This window comes from Nicotiana tabacum, chromosome 2, assembly GCF_000715075.1.
Source record: "Nicotiana tabacum cultivar K326 chromosome 2, ASM71507v2, whole genome shotgun sequence".
Lineage (NCBI taxonomy): Eukaryota > Viridiplantae > Streptophyta > Magnoliopsida > Solanales > Solanaceae > Nicotiana > Nicotiana tabacum.
In genome coordinates, this window is record NC_134081.1 from 62,257,644 (window position 1) to 62,279,306 (window position 21,663).

Genomic DNA, 21,663 nt, shown 5'->3' on the forward strand with positions numbered 1-21,663 from the left:
TCTTTGTTCCCGTTGTATCACTCCAAATTATCAATGAAAACAAATTTCTTTGGATCTAAATGTGTCAAGTCAAAATGTCTGTCAAACATCCGTGAATTAGGCCTACCTCCAGCAATGAGAGGTCCCTGCGAATTTTAGGAACATGCTAGTTTGTAATGCACAAATTGCCTGCTCTATGTGATTTTCTGCCCATATAAAATGAAGAGACTGACTCTTGCTCTTTTTCCTTTCTTTCTTCTTATTTTCTTTTGCTTTATTATTACCCCCCCAAAAAAGAAAGTTGGTTTGCGTCGACTAAATTGGCGGAGCCACCATACAATCTAAGGTCTAAAGGAATGATGCCAGCTGCAGAAGACCCAACTAAACATGCTCTGGTCGTAGCTGACAACCCGGGGCAATCGGAGGAAAAGGACAACACTAGGAATGATGAACAGGTGGCCAGGATGGCCCAAGAAATGGAATCTTTAAGCAAGGAGGTACAACATATCAGAGATTTGGTGCACCTGGGCGTGACAACACTTCCTCAACCACCCAAATTCCCTTCTTTGGATTCACTTTCGGATCATTTTCCTTCAACATCATGTCAAAAGAACGACACTCCAACCTCAACCCCCACCACTCAAGTCATACCTCCAGGAACTCTCGCTAACCCACCAAATCCCCTATTCACACTCCCTAATACCAAAATATCCTCATACATCACAAAACCCGCCTATTACCACTAATGCAAATACCTATCCTCGTGACAGAGTCACTTTCACTACCAACCAGCACATGCCACTACTCACGAGCGGTACGTGCCCCATGTATATGCCGTTATCGAACCTACCTTTACAGCACCCATCATAATCATGGTGCCTTATGAGATCGATCAGTACGCCGAGATGGAGAGAGAGGCCAGGCGTAGGAAGAAGAGTCGGTATCTGAGCAGTTGCAAATATTGAGAAGGCAAATGAAGAGTCTCCAAGTTGCCTGAGGAAGTGAAAGCCTAGACTATGAGGACCTGTGTATTCACCCAGATGTGGATATGCCAGTAGGATACAAACCCCCAAAGTTTAAATACCTTTGATGGGACAGGGGGACCCTCACGAACATTTAAGAGCTTATTGCGACAAGTTGGTCAGAGTGGGGAGGAATGAGAAACTAAGGATTAAATTGTTTATAAGGAGTCTGACGGGAGAAGCACTCACCTGGAATACCCGACAGGACCCGCAAAATTGGAGAACTTGGCAAGATATGGCAAAGGACTTCATATACCATTTCGATTCAATACATAGATCACTCCTTATCGGTTCGTGCTGGTGAACGTGCAGAAAAAAACCATTTGAGTCATTTCAAGAATATGCACAATGGTGGAGGACGGAGGCTTCTAGGGCACAACCGCCACTGGACGACAGTGAACTAACCAAGTACTTCATCCGAGCCCAAGAGGGAATATACTTTGAAACGATGATGGGAATGATAGGTCAAAAGTTCCTAGAGCTGGTTAAGATGAGAGATTTCTTAGAAGAGGACATAAAATCTGGTAAGGTACACTCTATGGCAGTACTGCAAGTGGCCAGCAAGGCCATCTAGTCAGGATCAACCAATAGTGGGAAGAAAAAGAAATAGGAAGTCTCAGCAGTCGTGCCCTACTATCAAACTAAACTATCTTGTGGAAGCACCTCGTACTCCACAAACAACCACTCACCACCACCCACTTATGCTCCAGTCTATAATACCCAACCATACTACCACCCTCAACCACAATACAACACTCCTCGAGCCAACAACAACCAAAACCCACAATGGCTATTTGCTCCTATCTAAACCACTACTCACCAAAACCGACTTGTGTATGCACCACGTCCTCATCCCAATTTTGAAGAAAGGGGTCCCAGAATCTACACCCCGATTGCGGAGCCTCTGTCCCAATTGTTTGAAAGGTTGAGAAGAGCATGATTGATACACCCCAATCGAGGGAAGGGTTCCTCAACATTTTTTCAAATATTTTAATGCCACTAAGAGATGCGTGTATCATTCCAATGTACCAGGGCACGATACTGAAGATTGTTTCGAGTTGAAAAATGAAATTGAAACCCTAATTCAGAGCGGAGCCATCCAGTGCACTCCAGTACCGCCTAATATTAACTGTAACCCATTACTAAATCATCGAAACCAAGGAGCCAACATGATCACATTAGACGAAGAATATGACCTGAAGGGAACTATTATCACTATAGGGAATGCAGAAGCCGCAAGGATCCCTCCTCAAAAGGCTCCCATTATTACAGTACAACGAAAGCCTACAATGATAGTTCAAACTTATCCGTAGCAACCTGCCGATGCTACTCAGGGTAAAGAAGATCGGGAATATAAAACCATACCATGGACCTATCAGCAAAAGGGAAAATCCAAAATGGCAGACTCTGGCGCAGCCCATGGTATGACTAGGTCTGGGAGATGCTACGCCCTTGAAGAGGTCAATCGAGGAAATCCGGGGAGAGAACAAATTCCATGGAGGAACATAACAGACCTAGAAACCGCGGAGTTTTGGAAAAGGATGTCGAGTAAAGAGTATTCTGTGGAAGAACAGTTAAAGAAAAATCCAGCGCAGATATCCATCATGGATCTACTGATGAGATCTGACAGCCATAAGGATGCTTTGTTGAAAGTACTAAGCGAGGTAAGTGTACTAAGTAACACCACCAGCGAGGCATTGGCCGTGACAATTGAGAAAATGGTAGAAGCAAATATGATCACTTTTACAAGAGACGGACTTTCTGTCGAAGGCGCAAGTCACAACAAGGCTCTTCACATCACTGTCAAATACGGGGACAAAGTGGTATCTTGAGTGCTGGCCGATAGAGGGTCGGGAGTCAATATTTGACCGCTCTCCACCCTGCGGGAGTTGGGAATTCATTTGAGGGAGGTCAAGGAAAGCCACGTAAGGGTGAGGTCCTTTGATGGTTCGCAAAAGGATGTTATTGGGGGAATTTATCTAGCCTTGCAAATCGGGCCGGTCGACTTTCTAGTGCTATTTTAAGTGATGGACATCTCCTCTTCTTACAATTTGCTTCTAGGCAGGCCCTGGATACATATGACAGGGGTCGTGCCGTCTACCTTGCACCAATGTATAAAATTCGATTGAGGATGCTAGGATATCATGGTCCACGGCGAGTGGGGTCACTCCGCCTATTTGGAGTATGCTCTCCCATTAATTGAGGGGCTAGACGGAGTCGCCTTCCACGCTATAGAAATCATGCAGACTACTGAGGAAGATAAGACTGAATAGAATCTGGGAATGCAATCGCCATACAGATCCCAAAAGGCCATGAAAGCCAAGTCAGATGGCATCATAGAGCCAATTAAACACAATGGGCAGAAAGGAAGGGTTGGCATAGGATATCAGCCTCCGGAAGGTAAAACTCACATTGTTATCTCCGGGAAAAAGGTTTTTGTGCCAGAGCATGTTGCAAGTTCGGGACAGAGTTCAACACCTGAAGATGATATCATCGACGGGATGAGGAAGCTGTTCATGAATATGATTGAAGAATGATGTGAAGGAACTGACATCAAGACACAGACTATCAGTCTATCTTTGGTTCGTCGGGAGTCTTGGTAGTATGAAACTGTAAAAGTTTTCTTTTGAAAGAGCACGGTCAATTGAGGCTTGTACCATGTCGGTACCTTTTTGTCATTTGCCTCTTGTGAACACTTAAAATGTTCCCCTTTTAATGAAATAAAAAGAATATTTTCCTAAATATTGCAATTTTATTTTTACTGCTCTATTTATACCTAGTTTTTCTTTTCAGTAAACAAACCAATAAAAAACTACATTCCGCGATTATGACATGTAACGAAACCGCTGAGCGCAACGATCCGGATTATGAGGAATATGTTAAGAGTATGATGCGAGATAATCTCCCGTAGGAGATTAAACAGCTGGTGAGTCCAAAGAATCCCTACCTTAAAGAAACGAAAGTAGTCAATCTTGGAAGCGAAGAAGACGTGAAAGAATCCAGAATCAACATTCACCTAGAAACCGAGCACAAGGAAACAATGATTGAGCTCCTCCGGCAGTACATCGACGTGTATGGTCCTATGATGGCATCCCAAGATTAAGCACCGACATTGTCTCGCATCGACTACCTACTGACCCTACCATACCGTCGGTCAAGCAGAAGCCCCGGAAGTTCAAACCTGATTTATGTCTAAGGATAAAGGAAGAGGTGACAAAACAAATAGAAGCAAATGTATTAAGGGTCACCAAATATCCAAGCTGGTTGGCAAACATCGTCCCGGTGCCCAAAAAGGGCGGAAAGATCAGAATATGTGTAGATTACCAGGATATTAACAAAACTAGTTCAAAGGATGATTTCCCCTTGCCAAGTATCCACATTCTCATCGACAATTGTGCCAAGCATGAACTACAGTCGTTTGTGGATTGTTTCGCCGGATACCACCAAATCTTAATGCACAAGGAAGAAGAAGAGAAGACAGCTTTCACCAAGTTAGGGAGTTTACTGTTATAGGGTTATGTCGTTCGGTCTCAAGAACGCCAGTGCAACCTACGTGAGGGCCATGATGACCCTCTTTCACGACATGATTCATAAAGAGATCGAAGTATATGTGGATGATGTCATCATAAAATCTCGAAAGAATTTAGATCACTTGGACGACTTGAGGAAATTTTTCGAACGCTTGTGAAGGTACAGTTTGAAGTTGAATCCAGAAAAGTGCGTGTTCGGAGTCCCCACTGAAAAATTATTGGGTCTTATTGTAACCAGAAAAAGGAATAGAACTGGACCCATCGAAAATCAAGGCCATCCAGGAATTACCACCACCAAAGAGCAAGAAAGATGTCATGAGATTATTGGGAAGATTGAATACATCAGTCGTTTCATAGTCCAGTCCACGGTAATCTACGAACCCATTTTTAAGCAGCTAAAGAAGAATGCTGCCACGAAATAGACGGAGGAGTGCCAGAAATCCTTCGACATAATCACAGAGTATCTTTCAAACCCGCCAATGCTGGTTTCCCCTGAACCAGGGAAACCATTATTGCTCTATTTGTCAGTCTTGGACAATGCCTTCAGCTGTGTGTAGGGGCAACACGATGAAACTGTGAGAAAGGAGCAGGCCATCTACTACTTAAGCAAGAAGTTCACACCATGCGAGGCCAAGTATACCTTGATAAAACACACTTGTTGTGCTCTGACTTGGATTTCTCAGAATCTAAGGCATTACATTTCGGAATACACCACGCATTTGATATCTCGGCTCGACCCGCTCAAGTACATTTTTCAGAAGCCAATGCCTATCGGAAAGCTAGCTAAATGGCGAATTCTCCTCAATGAATTTGACATTATGTACATAACTTAGAAGGCTATCAAAGGACTAACCTTAGCCGACCACCTCGCCGATAATCTAGTAGATGGGGATTACAAACCACTTACCACGTATTTCCCCAATAAAGAAGTACTATTTGACGGGGAAGATATTGCAGAATTATACCCTGTGCGGAGGATGTTTTTCGATGGAGCAGCAAACTTCAAAGGAGTCGGGATTGGGCCAGTCATGATTTCAGAATCTGGACAACACTATCCAGCATCAGCAAAGATAAAATTCCCTTAAACCAATAATATGGCTAAATACGAGGCATACATCCTTTTAATCAGAATGGCAGTCGACATGAACATCAAAGAACTTTTGGTCATAGGAGATTCCGATTTGCTGATCCACAAAGTCCAAGGAGAATGGTCAACTAAGAATGTCAAGATATTGTCGTATCTGCACTACGTGAAGAAGGTGTGCAAGAAGTTCACAAAGATTAAGTTCAAGCACGTCCCTAGAATTCAGAATGAGTTCGTTGATGCCCTTGCGAACTTATCATCTATGATTCAGCATCCAGACAAGAACTACATTGACCCCGTCGAGATAAAAATCAAGGATCAACATGCTTATTTCTTCCATGTGAATAAAGAACCAGATGGTCAACCTTGGTATCATGACATCAAGAAGTTCCTTGCAACCCATGAGTGCCCAGAAAATGCTATTAATGGTCAAAAGCGAACCCACAGGAGGTTGGCAAACCACTTTTTCCTCGACGGGGAAGTCTTGTACAAGAGGACCCCAGACTTAGGTTTGCTGAGATGTGTAGACGCCGCCGAAGCAACCAGACTGTTGGAAGATATACATGCAGGGACGTGCGTACCCCACATGAGCGGGTTCATGTTAGCCAAGAAGATTTTGAGAGCTGGATACTTTGGATGACTATGAAAAGCGACAACATCCGTTATGTGCAGAAGTGTCACCAGTGCCAGATTCATAGAGATTTTATCCAGGTTCCACCAAATGAGTTAAATTAATTGGTTCACCCTAGCCTTTCACCACCTGGGGCATGGATGTGATAGGACCCATAGAGCCCGCAGCGTCAAACGGACATCATTTCATTTTTGTAGCCATCGACTATTTCACAAAATGGGTCAGGCATCTACTTACAAGGTCGTCACAAAGAAGGTAGTGGCAGATTTTTTCAGGAACAACATCATTTGTAGATTTGGGATACCAAAGTCTATCATCACTGACAATGCCGCCAACCTCAATAGTGACCTCATGAGGGAAATCTACGAGAAGTTCAAAATCGTCCACCGCAATTCCACATCTTACAGACCACAAATGAATGGGGCAGTCGAGGCACATAACAAGAATATCAAGAGGATTCTGCGAAAGATAGTGGACAATCACAGACAATGGCACTAGAAGTTACATTTCGCTTTATTAGGTTACCGGACTACCATGAGAACATCTAATGGGGCAGCGCCATACATGTTGGTATACGGCACCGAAGCAGTGATACCCGCAGAAGTCAAACTATCATCCTTAAGAGTCATTCAAGAAGCAAAATTAGACGATTCAGAGTGGATACCTATCAGGCAAGAACAACTCATGCTCATTGATGAGAAGAGAATGGATGAAGTATGTAATGGATAGTTATACCAGAACATGATGGCTAGTGCATTTAACAAAGGAGTGAAGCCGCGCCAATTCACGCTGGGGTAGTTGGTTCTGAAGAAAATCTTTCCCCATCAATAAGAAGCTAAAGGGAAGTTTGCACCGAATTGGCAAGGTCCTTACGTGGTCCACAAAGCACTGTCTGGTGGAGCTCTAATCTTAGTAGAAATGGATGGGAGAGTCAACACGAAGCCTATCAACTCAGACGCAATCAAGAGATATTACGCCTGAAGATAGATAGAGTTAGGATTTTTGATGTGACAGAACTACGTTCAACCTGACTTCCCACGGAGGGATACGTAGGAAACCCACGTAGGGTTTGGTTTCTCTCCCCCTTTCTCTTCTAATAGAAAAACCAAATGTCATTTTTATATGTTATTCAGGAACTACGCTGACTTGATTTCCACAAAAAGGAATAGGCAGGCAATCCTCATCGGATTCAGACATCTTTTGTAATTGAACTACGTTCTGGCCTGATTCCACTAGGATACGTAGGTTGTCTAAGTCAGACTCAACCATTTTCATTACTTAATTTCACCATTTTGCATATATTGTAATTGAACTAAATTCTGACCTAATTCCGTTTTGGATATATTGGTTGCCTGAGTCAGGCTCGGTTATTTCATCATATTTCATCATTATCCCACGAACTACGTTCAGACCTGATTCCATTTTGGATACGTAGGCAACCTGAAAGGGTTCAGTCATAACCTTAGGAAACCTCTGTAATGCATTAGCCTTAATTAGGACGCAGTCATAACAACAAGTAGCCGCATTGTTAGAGATACCATGGAAGATCGACATCAACGGGACGAATTTCTCTAAGAGATACATTCGCGTGTAGAGAACTTTTCGTAACATGTCATAATCCGGGACGACGGAGTTTGCCTTAAAAGAAACAAGTATTTTCAAAATATTTTCAAAAATTATATAAAGTAATATGTTCCATCTATCGAACTTCGTGGCACAATCATGTCAAAGGCGGGGGCAAATCAATATCACAGTCAACGCAAACCAACTCCCCCCTACTAAGAAGTTTTCTTTGAGTGTAGGGACACTATGGAGTAAAGAATTGTTGGGACCACACTGGGGCAAATGACAGACCCGCCACTTGCCTAAGATTATCTCTCCTCCTTTTACTTTAAATTTTTTAGTGCAGCTAAGGCTAACTCTTGAATCCTTTACAGGTGCTTCAAAATCAGACATCTGACATAGAAATCTGTAAATAGCAAACTGTTTGCTCAATCAATCGGAGAACCCTGTACAAATCGCACTACAGATTCGCTCATTGAAGTGCTGTAAATAGCAAACCGGCTCAACCAACCGGAGCACCCTGTACAAATCGCACGTCGGCTTCACCAATCAAAGTCCTGTATATAGCAAACTGTCAGCTCATTAATCGGAGTGCCTTGTACAAATCGAATATCGACTTCGCCAACTGGAGCCTTGTATATAGCAAACTGCAAACTTCACCAACGAAAAGCAATCCGCATTACCACTCCATCAATCACGGATGCCGGAATAGACAATGGCAAACCTCGTCACCAATGTTCTGCCAATTAATGGCTGCTACCTAGCTTTGCAGTCAAGAGTATCTCTTGAGCATGCTTATATTTCATTTCGCTATTACTTTGAATGTTTTAACGTTTTGTTCATGTAGCTTTAGGCATGATTTCGATCACTCCCGAGCGGAGAATACTTTACATTTTAGTGCAAAGCTCTCCCAACAAGCGGAGACACACTCTACAAATCAAGCTCTCCCAACAAGCGAACACATTTCTCAGTGCAAAGCTCTCCCAGCAAGCGGGGATGTGCTTTACCAATCAAGCTCTCCCAACAAGCGGAGACAATTTTCAAATGCTCCGACACCTGCGGAACGGTACCCACCCCGGCTAACAAATCAATTCAGGATCAAGTATCCCATCATCCCAATCCCAAATAACGGCTCGCCTGCAGCCATGCATTATCATTCCCACATCATTTACATCGCATCTTAATATATTCTGCATTACAATATATTAGTATGCGTGTATTTCATTTTATTTTGTAGGGACAAACACCGCAGCGTGGAACTATTTCTTAGCAGCATACCGAACTACAACTCTATGGGGACAGCCAACCCAGTAGCGGGCCCAAGGTCCCAGCTCAAGATGACCAGTTGTTGATATCTAATTTTGCCCTCATAATTTTTTCAAATAGTATATATACCTTCAAAATATCATTTTACATCATTACTTAATTTACAAGAGTTATACAAGTATTCTCTATAAGTTTCCATAATTTTTAGAGCTTTAAATTAATTTCTTTGCATTTTTAATTACTTGATTATTTATTAATTATCCTTTTAAATTATTTTATGATGACTTAATCATCCAAATTTATTATTTGTATTCATATATATGCTTCATAATATTTTACTTTGTCTTATATAATTATATTTGTATTGCTTAAGATATTTTACATAATTTTACAATAATAGCCTATATTCTATACATAATTGTATTTATTATATTATTTATACTAAAATAGTATTTTTTATATTTAATAATGTTAAGCTAGTATTCTAAATCATTTTAATGCATAAGTTATATTTTTATTATTTATTAATTTCTTTTATAAATTATTTTTAAAACAATTTTTCATATTTAATTTATAGCCCCAACATAGGGCTAATTTCGGACCAAATTTGGCCCAAATCATTAGCCCAATCCAAACGACCCCTGTGACCAACCCGGTCACGACCCGTCAAAACGACCTGCCCCGCTCCCTTTCTATCTTGGCCGTTGATCTGAAATGATCAATGGCCCCTAATAAACTAACCCCTTTCCATGTATCCCTGCCCTCTAACTCTAAAGACCCATCTTTACTTATGCCGCCTCTACTCCCTCTATTCCTCTTTTCCTCTTCTCAAACCTAATAGCCGCCACCTCAATCCTCTCCAATTCCGGCTTAGATATGGAATCTCTCTATGATTTTCATTCCATATATGCTCGGTTCCTCTGTTATTTACATGGTTTTGGTATCACATGATACTTGCCTATCTTTGGCAAATATACGGTCCTAAATCAAGCAACCATCTCCAGACCTTCGAGATTTAGATGATATTTCGTCTATATACACCCACTATCAGGCCCTACGGGTCCGATTCAGTGAGACTTTACTATTTTTTTGTTCTTCGTTTTAAACTGGGGTTTGCCGGATTTCCCCTAAATTGATTCAAATTGATTTTCCATGCTATGTTTTCCTTATTTTGTGTTTAGTTGACTGTCTTTCCTTGTTTGGATACTTAATTTTGATGCTATATAAACCCCTCCCCAATTTACTCTTGGGAAAGGCTCCAATCGCTAAAAAAAACTACTCTTGTCTTCCTGATTCTATATTGTCTTACACTATTCTGAGGCTCATTATTTGACCGGCAGAATGCCAAGGCCACGGAACTCGATTCTTGAACCTTTCTTAGTGGGAGCACTGCCCGGGGTTCATTTGAGACCCTTGGGAACTCTGACACACTGAGATTCCTGGGTTCTACTATTCGTTTGCAATTAACACTGAAGTGTTGCTGAAATCACTCTTCTTGTTTATTTGTTCTTCTGTAACTGGTAATGTATCTATGACTCTTGCAATTTCATTTTCTTTCTGTTTGAGTTCCCGTTCTGCATATCTATATCTCTGAGATTTTTATGAACCAACATGCTATTGTATGCTCTGAAGCTCTTCTTGAGGCTCTATACCTTCTAGCCATTGAATTTGCCTATTTGTTGCCTCGATTCTATTTTCTTAAGCCTGTTTGCTCTAATGTGTATATTCGAATGCTTATTACTGTTGCTTATTCTGAGTTTAGCTTCTTGCCTTATTCTGTACTCTTGTGAAGAGTCGAATCATGCCCAGAACCTGTTCTAATTCTTGTTGAGTCATTCATGTGCAACTTAATGCTTCCCCAAAGTTAATTCTTGATCATGTCATTAGCTAAACATACTTCCTCCTATTTGATGTGTGCTCACTGATTTGTTAACTCTTGTGCTCGTTAATATTGCCTAACACTTCTAGGATGATATTCAATATCTACCTCTTCCCCTATATGTGGTTAAGACCTAGTGCTTGCATGTCCTGTTAATCTGGAGTTGAAACATCTTCACTTATCATGAGTTCTTGTATTGTTTTTGAACCTTTATACTACGATTGATATTCAATATGTTAAATCTCATGTTCAACTAAGTGATATGCTTCCAACTGTTGTAAACTATTCCCACTAGCCTATTGCTATGCTATTTGTGACCACATTCTCCTTAGGTTCTCGCATTAAAAAAGCCTTCATGTGAAAACTGTCATCCACTTGTCCTTGTCTATAACTTTGCTAGATTCTCATGTTAATTGTCTGAAGTCCTAGAGGCTCATTCTGGACTATGTTTTGCTTTTAAATTCTATCTGACGTAGTTTGCTAGCTTATGATGTTCAAACTTGTCATTGGGAACTTGTTTTTGTTTATACCATATGTGCCTATAAGGGATTTTGTGTAACCTTTATTTGTGTATCTTTGTCTGAAAATCCCTGATCTCTCTGTTAGCTATAGCATTAAGGGATGAAACTCCTAAGTCTTAAAGTGTTTGGTTGGCCTTGTACCAAGCTTGTCACTTATGTTGTTATGGCTATTTAGTATTCCATGGGTAAGTAAGGCAGCCGTCTTAATGTTTGGGCCTAGTTGTTGGGCCAGTTTGGTACTCAAAACTGAAGCGTATTAATAGCCGCCTGGAGTCTAGGCATGTTCATCCCCTAAGGTTCCAGGCTCAGTTGAAGACCCAGAAGCAGCCTTGGGTATCCTGTATTTGCTGTATTTGGGCCTGTAGCCGCCCTATTAAGTCTGTAACTATTTTATTATCCTATTTGGCCCTGTAATAATTTGTAATAACGAATAATGGGGTGATTAATGAAAAGAGGTTGGGGTATTCTAATAGTATTTGCATGAAAGGGTAGAAAACATGCCTATAGGGTATATGTGTTATATATGCTATTTCGTTCAGCATGCCTTGTTTGTTATTTCGTTTGGTATATTGCACTAATAGAAATTACGCCTATAGGAATTATGCACACTTCGCTTGTACACTGTTCAAGCATATTAGTCTAAGTATTTATCATATCATTTCAATGTAACTACTGTACATTTAGACACCATGCCTATAGCATGTATAACGTATGCTTTGTTGACCTAGATACCATGCATATAGGACTTCAAATAATCAATTGGTCAATTATTTCTATTACTCTTATTGTACTGCCCATCTAGATATCATGACTATAGGATTCTAATCTTTTAATCGACTATTTTCGTTGTTTTCATTACACTACCCCGCCTAGATGACATGTCTATAGGAATAAAGTGTTATAAAATCAAGCCAATTGTCAATCACTAGAAAACCTGCCCATAAGATGTTATTGACGACTTCACTGCCTATATACGTAAACAATTAGAAATCATGCCTATAGGACTTATAACGCTCTAATATGCCCATACGATAGTCCATTAGTCTGCAACACTATCTATATAATATTGGGATCCAGAATCATATAGAAATCATGCCTTTAGGACTTAACAATTCCTACACGTCTTAATATCGTCTACTGCCTAACCAAAAATCAGTCTGCGTCCTTTCCTGTTTATGTGTGTGGAGGTTACTTGAGCCTTTTATTGCAATTATATGCAGTCCTATCTGTCTTTGATTGTCGCCTAGTTTTATCATTTTGAGCACCTGAGTTGAGTCTAAAACTACCAAGTAGTAGGTCCAAAGCCTCCTGGACCATAGGCATGGGATGGGTAGTGCACATATAGGGCACGACTTAGAATTGAATTAGAACAATTTTAAGTAAACCACTTCAACATAGTAATTGGGTTGCAGGAGATGATAATCTGTGCCCGCTGAATAATATGAGCAACTCCTACCTAAAAGGAGTTGCGAAGTATTATTTATGTTGCACGGGGTGATCCTTTAGGCTAAAAAACTTTGGACCCCCCATTTCCCTTATATGCTTGCTAAAAGGATTTAGTCATTAAATATAGACCCACACAGTTGCAATCCTTGTGATCTTTAAAACTTGTGTCGATTATTCATATAGTTTAATAATTTTTACACTGGTTTACGTTATAATAGGACTTTCAACTTTCATTTTTTTATTTACTTATATGCTCGCCTAGTTTAATCATATAATCCACATAGTATAAAATTCGGCCGGGAACCACAGTTGTGGACCTCGAAGAGTGCCTAACACCTTCTCTTTGAGGTAATTTGAGCCCTTACCCGATCTTTGGTGGCGTTGACTATTCAAACAGAGTTATTTGCAAATAGGTACCCTAACACACCTTAAAAATCATTAGGTGGCGACTCTTCTCTTTTAACACCCATTTAAAAGGGTTGTCACATGTCGAAACTCAGTTTCGCGAGAAAACGGGTAGCGACAGCTTGGCGACTCTGCTGGGGATTTACACTTAGGCTTTTACGATAACGAACTTGACTTATGTGGATTACTTCCTTTTTTACATGCATATCCCTTCCCTTATTCACCTTTATTTGTTTAAATTTCCTATGACATGCACATCCCTTTCCTTATTCTCCTTTGTTTGTTTAAATTTGCTATGACATGCATATCCATTTCCTTATTCTCCTTTGTTTGCTATAAAATGTATGACCGCTCTCCATTTCTTTTCATCTTGACTGCTACATTATCCCTATTTTCTTACCTGCTTCATTATGTTCTCGCACATTTTTCATGAGCGAAACTGACTTCTTTCTTTTGTCTTTCATTTCTTTTCTCTTCTTTTCATGTTCACTTTTGCTATTTTGTTTATTGCTTTTTTTACACGCAAATGCTTGGAATATTATTTCTGCATGAATCATGCTCCACATCATACTTCACTCATACTAATTATCAACATAGTGGCGCTTGATAAGTGTCTGCGCTTTCCTGAAAATCGCCCTTTTTAAATCAGAAAGGCTTATTTGCGATAGACTAGTCGATCAGCGGTGCAATCAACGGTCATGTGCCTTTCGATCTCAAGTTGTCCACTTGGGAGTACCGGTCTAGACCATTCTAGAAACCCTACTCCAACTTGAAATGTACATGCATCATGCTAAACCTAGTACGGGTTGGAGCGTTATTAATGTAACAACCCGCTAAGATGAACCTTGTCCAAAGTCTGACGGGATTTCCACAATCCCAATGGACACTATCATATTATGTGCATTACTTCAAAAACATATGTCAACATATTGATCATTATTGCGTAAGTAGTCAAATCTGGAGGGGGAAAAGGGCTAACCTTTGTTTGCTTGCAGAAAATGAAGCATGAAATCCACAGGTTCGGTATGGTCCAAAACATCCCACCTATGCTACTTGACTAGTGGAACGACCTTGCACCTTGCGACAAAAATCATGTGAGGAGAGTACTTGATGACCTGCCATCCTTGATGAACGTTCGACCAAATAGGGAGTTGATCGAGGCTGCCACCACGTTTTGGGATGAGAAAAGAGCTATTTTTCGATTTGGAAATATAGAAATGACTCCTCTCCTAGAAGAAATAGGAGGCTTTGCCAAGTTGCCATGGAATAGTTCGGGATTACTGGTACCAAAGAATCGCACTCCCCGCGGTATTCTGAAAATGTTGGGTTTTAAGAAGAATGATGAGCTGCTCTATCTAAAGAAATCATACATCCCTTTTGAATTTCTTTACAAGCGTTATGGTCACGGCAAGTCGTATCGTCGTCACCATGACGAACTAGCCATTACTTCATTGGGATGGGTGCACCGCCGGGTTTATGTATTCGTTATCTACTTCTTGGGGCTGTTGATATTTCCAATGAAAGGGGGAAGGATTCATACTCGCTTAGCCATGGTCGCCAGGACCTTGATGGATGGTATCGAGGGACAAACTTATACCATCATCCCTATGATCTTAGCTAAGATGTACCGTGCTCTAGATCGGTGCAAGCAGGGATTTGGACACTTTGAGGGTTGTAATCTATTGCTACAAGTCTGGCTGCTGGAACACTTTCATAGGGGAGAGTATCGTCAAGAGCTTTTGCGAAGGCCATTGAATGACTACATAGCCAACCATCACCTAAAGAAAATGATTTTTATTCCGGACAGGTTTGCACAGCCTGGAAATGCTGTAAGTTGGGTGCGTTTCTTCAGCCATCTGACAGACGAGCATAGTTTCCTAGTAGTGAGTTCATTATCAGGTCAAGGGGGAATACCCATTTGGTACTGATCGGGTTGCGAGGCATCTATCCTTATGCTCTCATAAGGGTAATAAGGCAAGCGGGATGAAAACAGGTCATACCTCGGATTTCTAACATGGTCCAGTACAAGGTAGATTTCAAAGGAGATGTCATTCCATTTAAGTTTGAGGTGCAACATATGTGAAACCAAAATATCATTGTGGAAAGAGAAACCATTGAGCCAGATAGGTATCACGCTGGTCATATGTACTACTATCTATCATGTTTGGAGGACGACGTAGCAGAGGGACGTCAAGCCAGGAATCAATCTAAAGGATAGGATCATAGATAAGGTGGCTGAGGCACTGGTTACGTATAAGAGGCTACGCAAAAGGGTGTTCGAGACTGAAGCTAAATATCTGGAACAACACAAAGTGAACATGGAGGTGATAAAGGAATGGAAGGAGATTGCCACTAAGTCAACAGAAAGATTGGAATACTTAGAACAAGGATTGATGGAGATTGAGGGGAAGATGAGAAAGAGACTCTCAGATTGCCAAGGAATGTATGGAAGTGAAGGAGGACATCTATCAAAAGCTTACTTATTGTTGGATAAGCGCGATCTGTGGAACCTGATTGATGGGGTCAAAAGAGCCAAGAATGGAGAATGTCCTTCAGGGACCAAGTAGACTAGGAAATGATATTTTTTACTGCTTTCTAGCTTAGTTTTAGATTTCGATTCTAATAAGGCTAAATGCCATTAGTAACTTTATTATTATTGTCGATTTAATAAACGTTTGACTCATTTTTCGCATTAATGAAATGACGCAAATGTTGGCATCAATTTTCTCTAAGTCTGTGTGTCGCTTAGGCCTACCTCAAGCACAATGAGGTCCCCAAATTAGGACGCAAATTATTGCGTTACTTTGTGAAACATGTTTAAATATTGCAAACACTCTTTTATTTCACCTTACTAACTTGGTTACCTTTTCCTTTTCTTTTCTTTTTGATTATTCCCATTCCCAAATGTTGGTTCGTGCATACTGACATCATCAGCATACCACACCAGATCCACATGTCCTCTACCTCCTCCTCCACCCAACAACTTGAAAAGGAAAAACAAGGGAAAATAGAGAATACCCAAAGAGTGCTACCCATACTCAGAAGCGCACGCTTCGCAGATTAGCCAACCACTTCTTTCAAAGTGGAGGAATTTTGTATAGAAGGACTCCTGCCTTGGGATTATTGTGATGTGTCGATGCCAAGGAGGCATCCATATTGCTCGAGGAAATACATGTTGGAACCTACGGACCCCACATGAATGGTTTCGTTTTGGCAAAGAAGATACTGAGAGCAGGGTATTTCTAAATGACTATGGAAATAGACTGCATCAAATATGTTCGAAAGTGTCACCAATGCCAGATACATGCTGACATTATACGGGTACCACCTAACGAACTTAATGCAACAAGTTTTCCCTGGCCCTTCTCCGCTTGGGGTATGGACGTCATCGGACCAATCGAACCCGCTGCTTCAAACGGATATAGGTTCATTATGGTGGCTATAGACTACTTCACAAAATGGGTTGAAGCCACATCTTATAAAGCTGTAACTAAGAAGGTTGTAGCGGATTTTGTTCGGGATCGCATCGTTTGTCGATTTGGAGTGCTAGAGTCGATCATTACTGAAAACTACAGCCAATATCAATAGCAACTTGATGAAAGCCATGTGTGAAACATTCAAGATCAAGCATCAAAACTTTACAGCATACAGGCCGCAAATGAACTGAGTCGTAGAAGCCGCCAACAAGAACATCAAGAAGATATTGAGGAAAATGGTAGACAATTACAAACAATGGCACGGGAAGCTATCGTTTTCTTTGCTAGGGTATCTCACTACAGTCCGTACATCAACTGGGGCAACTCCCTATCTATTGGTTTATGGTACTGAAGCAGTTATTCCCGCCGAAGTGGAAATCCCTTCTTTAAGAATCATACAAGAAGCTGAGCTTAGCGATGCAGAATGGGTACGAAGCCGATATGAACAAATAGCTCTCATTGATGGAAAAATAATGAACGCGGTATGTCACGTTCAACTCTACCAGAATAGAATGGCAAGAGCTTTTAACAAAAAGATCAGGTCAAGGCAATTCACACCGGGGTAATTGGTACTAATACGAATCTTCCCACATCAGGATGAAGCAAAGGGAAAATTCTCACCCAACTGGCAAGGCCCTTACATGGTTCACCGGGTATTGACAGGAGGAGCACTTATACTTGCAGAGATGGATGGAGAGATCTGGCCAAAACCCATCAATTCGGACGCAGTCAAGAGATACTATGTTTGAGATTATGTTTGCACTTTCTATTTGATGTAACTGAACTACGTTTGACCTGATTTCCATTTAAGAGGGGATACATAGGCAGCCCTGTGGGTTTGGTCACATCATAATAAAATCTTCATTTGGTCGGAAACTGGGGCAAGGTCACAAGTTTTCCCGATCTTGTCATGTTCGGAATCGCCAAAGAATGTATTGTGAGAAGTATGCATTTAAACTAGGGCAGAATTTTGAGGAGGATCCTCAAAATTCCGAATCAAGAAGGTTGCAACGTCTCAAAATCCGTCACAGTCATCAGTTCATCAAAATTATTTGATCTCGTGCATTATCACATATTTCAAACAACTACATTTCTACAAATAATTTGTCAAATGCATGCACGTTTTTTTGGAAAAAATTTGTTTCCATGCAGCCAGACGTTACCCAGGGTGACTCAAGCAGGACCTCAAGACAAGAGTAAAGGAGAAGCAAGAAATTGAGAGCACGAGCCAACCCTTCCCCCCGCAAAACTCAGGATTTTTCTTTGGATGTAGGCATAATGAACATAACAGGAATGTCCGCAAATACATACACACAACAAGATCACTATCTTCATAACGACAAAAGTCGCCAAACGCAAGCACATCAAGATAAAAAATGCTTTATCCACTTACATTTAGTCATTGCTTTATCTTGCATAGGGCTAAGCTCTGCCCTCATCATTACATAAGACTAAGAATTGCCTTCCTCTGTGTAGGGCTAATCATTGTCCTCAACATTTGCATCGGGCTAAGCACTGCCCTCATTACTTGCATAAGGCTAAGCTCTGCCTCCATTCTTGCATAAGGCTAAGCAGTGCCTTCCCCTATTTGCATGAGGATAAACTCTGCCTCCATAATTGCATAAGGCTAAACACTGCCTTTCTCTGCATAGGGCTAAGCACTGCCCTCATTCATTGCATAAGGCTAAGTACTGCCTTTCTTTGCATGAGACTAATCATTGTCTCCATATTGCATAAGGCTAAGCATCGCCTTTCTTTGCATGAGACTAAACACTGTCTCCATTCCTTGCATGAGACTAAGCATTGTCTCAATTCTTTGCATGAGACTAAGCACTGTCTCCACATTGCATAAGGCTAAGCATTGCCTTTCTTTGCATGAGACTAAACGTTGTCTCCATTCTTTGCATGAGACTAAGCACTGTCTCCACATTGCATAAGGCTAAGCATTTCCTTTCTTTGCATAAGACTAAACACTGTCTCCATTCTTTGCATGAGACTAAGCACTGTTTCCATTCTTTGCATGAGACTAAGCACTGTCTCCGCATTACATAAGGCTAAGAATTGCCTTTCTTTGCATGAGACTAAGCACTGTCTCCATTCTTTGTATGAGACTAAGCATTGTCTCCACATTGCATAAGACTAAGCATTGCCTTTCTTTGCATGAGACTAAAACACTGTCTCCATTCCTTGCATGAGGCTAAACATTGCCTCCATTATTGCGTGAGGCTAAACACTGCCTCCATTATTGCATGAGGCTAAGCAGTGTCTTCCCTTGCATGAGCCTAAACACTCTCTCCGCTACACTGCATAAGACTAAGCACTGTCTCCTTTTTTTGCATAGGGCTAAACATTGCCTTCATCTCATACAAGACTAAGCCTTATCTTGTCTCGTCTTCGCACATGACTAAGCATCACATGTTTCCTCTATAAAACGATTGATATTAACACAAACTTGTACTTCATGGGCTGACACATCGCCACATTGTCTGAAGGGGCCATAGTCCGAAGGCACCATCCTCATGGCCTGAAGACACCATTCCATGGCCGGAGGATCTCTCGAAACTGCATATCATTATTCAAAGGCATCATAATAGAGAGGCACCATCCTCATGGACCGAGGACACCATTCTATGGCCTGTGAATCCCTTACCATGCACTTCATAGCCCAGGATGTCATGGTCTAACTGTATCATCCTCATCGTCCGAAGACAACCTTCATGGTTCGAAGGGAATTTGCATCATGTTTAAATTTTTGAAATAACCTATATATGTTCGCGCGCACCGTGTTTTAAGTTTTGCAGGTAACTCGGGAGGTAACCGTTCTACAAATAGGATCAATTTTTGCTCCGATTTCCATTCACAACGTTCACATCCTTAGTTATCTCAAACGTAACCGACAACCAGTAATTGATTACCTTTTGCCCCATAACCGCTCAAACACTTGCCTTATATATCCGTAACGTTCAAAATCGCATCCATAGCTCCACCTGAAATCATCCATTCTTCAACATCGCATCCAAAAGATCCTTTTCGAAACATACAACCACTCATAAAATAACTCTATCGGTTTCGTTCGTCGTTGAATATAGAACTACACACGGCTTGATTCCTATAACACCAAGGATATGTAGGCAACTCAAGAACCAAAGTTCGGGCCCTATTTTTCAAAAATACATCGTTCCTCACTCACTTCGGATAAAATTGGTCATCATATTTTTTACCCAACAACTCTTTCATCCTTCCCGGGTAAAGATGGGCAGTTGTTGATACCCAATTTTGCCCTCATATTTTTTTAAATAGTATATATACCTTCAGAATATCATTTCTAATCATTACTTAATTTACAAGAGTTATACAAGTATTCTCTATAATTTTTCATAATATTTACAGCTTTAAATTAATTTCTTTGCATTTTTAATTACTTGATTATTTATTAATTATCCTTTTAAATTATTTTATGATGACTTAATCATCCAAATTTATTATTTGTAATCATATATATGCTTCATAATATTTTACTTTGTCTTATATAATTATATTTGTATTTTTAAAGATATTTTACATAATTTTACAATAATAGCCTGTATTTTATAAATAATTATATTTATTATATTATTTATACTAAAATAGCATTTTTATATTTTAAAATATCAAGATAGTATTCTAAATAATTTTATTGCATAAGTGATATTTTTTATTATTTATTAATTTCTTTTATAAATTATTTTTAAAACAATTTTACATATTTAATTTATAGCCCCAACACATGGCTAATTTCAGACCAAATTTGGCCCAAATCATTAGCCCAACACTCCAGCCCAATCCAAATGACCCCTGTAACCAACTCGATTGCGACCCATCTAAATGACCCACCCCGCTCCCCTTTCTATCTTGGCCGTTGATCTCAAATGATCAACGGCCCCTAATAAACTAACCCCTTTTCCATATATCCCTCTCCTCTAACCCTAAAGACTCATTCCTCACTTTCGCCACCTCTACTCTCTCTATTCCTCTCTTCCTCTTCTCAAACCCTAACAGCTGTCTCCTCAATCCTCTCCAATTCCGGCTCAGATATGGAATCTCTCCATGATTTTCCTTCCACATATGCTCGGTTCCTCCGTTATTTACATGGTTTTGGTATCACATGATACTTGCCTATTTTTGGCAAGTATACGGTCCTAAATCAAGCAACCATCTCCAGATCTTCAAGATTTAGATGATATTTCGTCTATATACACCCACTATCAGGCCCTACGGGTCCGATTCAGTGAGAATTTACTATTTTTTTGTTCTTCGTTTTAAAACTGGGGTTTGTCGGATTTCACCTAAATTGATTCTAATTGAATTTTCATGCTATGTTTTTCTTATTTTGTGTTTAATCGACTGTCTTTCCTTGTTTGGGTACTTAATTTTGATGCTATATAAACCCCTCCCCAATTTCCTCTTGGAAAAGACTCGAATCACTAAAAAATAACTACTCTTGTCTTCCTTATTCTTTCTTGTCTTACACTATTCTGAGGCTAAAATTTTGGCCGGCTGAAAGCCAAGGCCACCGAAACACGATTCTCAAACTTTTCTCAGTGTGAGCACGGCCCGGGGTTCATTTCAAACCCTTGGGAACTTTGACACACTGAGATTCATGGGTTCTACTATTCATTTGCTATTAACACTGAAGTGTTGCTAAAATCACTCTTCTTTTTTATATGTTCTTCTGTAACTGGTAATGTATCTATGACTCTTGCAATTTCATTTTCTTTCTGTTTGAGTTCCCATTCTGCATATCTATGTCTCTGAGATTTTTATGAACCAACATGCTATTGTATGCTCTGAAGCTCTTCTTGAGGCTCTATAACTTCTAGCT

General features: G+C 40.4%; 1 protein-coding gene across 1 annotated transcript; it reads left to right on the plus strand.

The window, feature by feature from the left end:
- Positions 1-5,661: 5,661 nt before the first annotated feature.
- On the plus strand, positions 5,662-6,255 carry LOC142166838 (uncharacterized). The gene has a single exon (XM_075226346.1). The coding sequence runs from the start codon at positions 5,662-5,664 to the stop codon at positions 6,253-6,255; it is 594 nt and encodes a 197-aa protein (XP_075082447.1).
- The last annotated feature ends 15,408 nt before the right edge of the window (positions 6,256-21,663 follow it).

Bases quoted from the DNA above. Each gene is read 5' to 3' on its own strand.
- LOC142166838 (XM_075226346.1), top strand. From the start codon at position 5,662: ATGGCAGTCGACATGAACATCAAAGAACTTTTGGTCATAGGAGATTCC.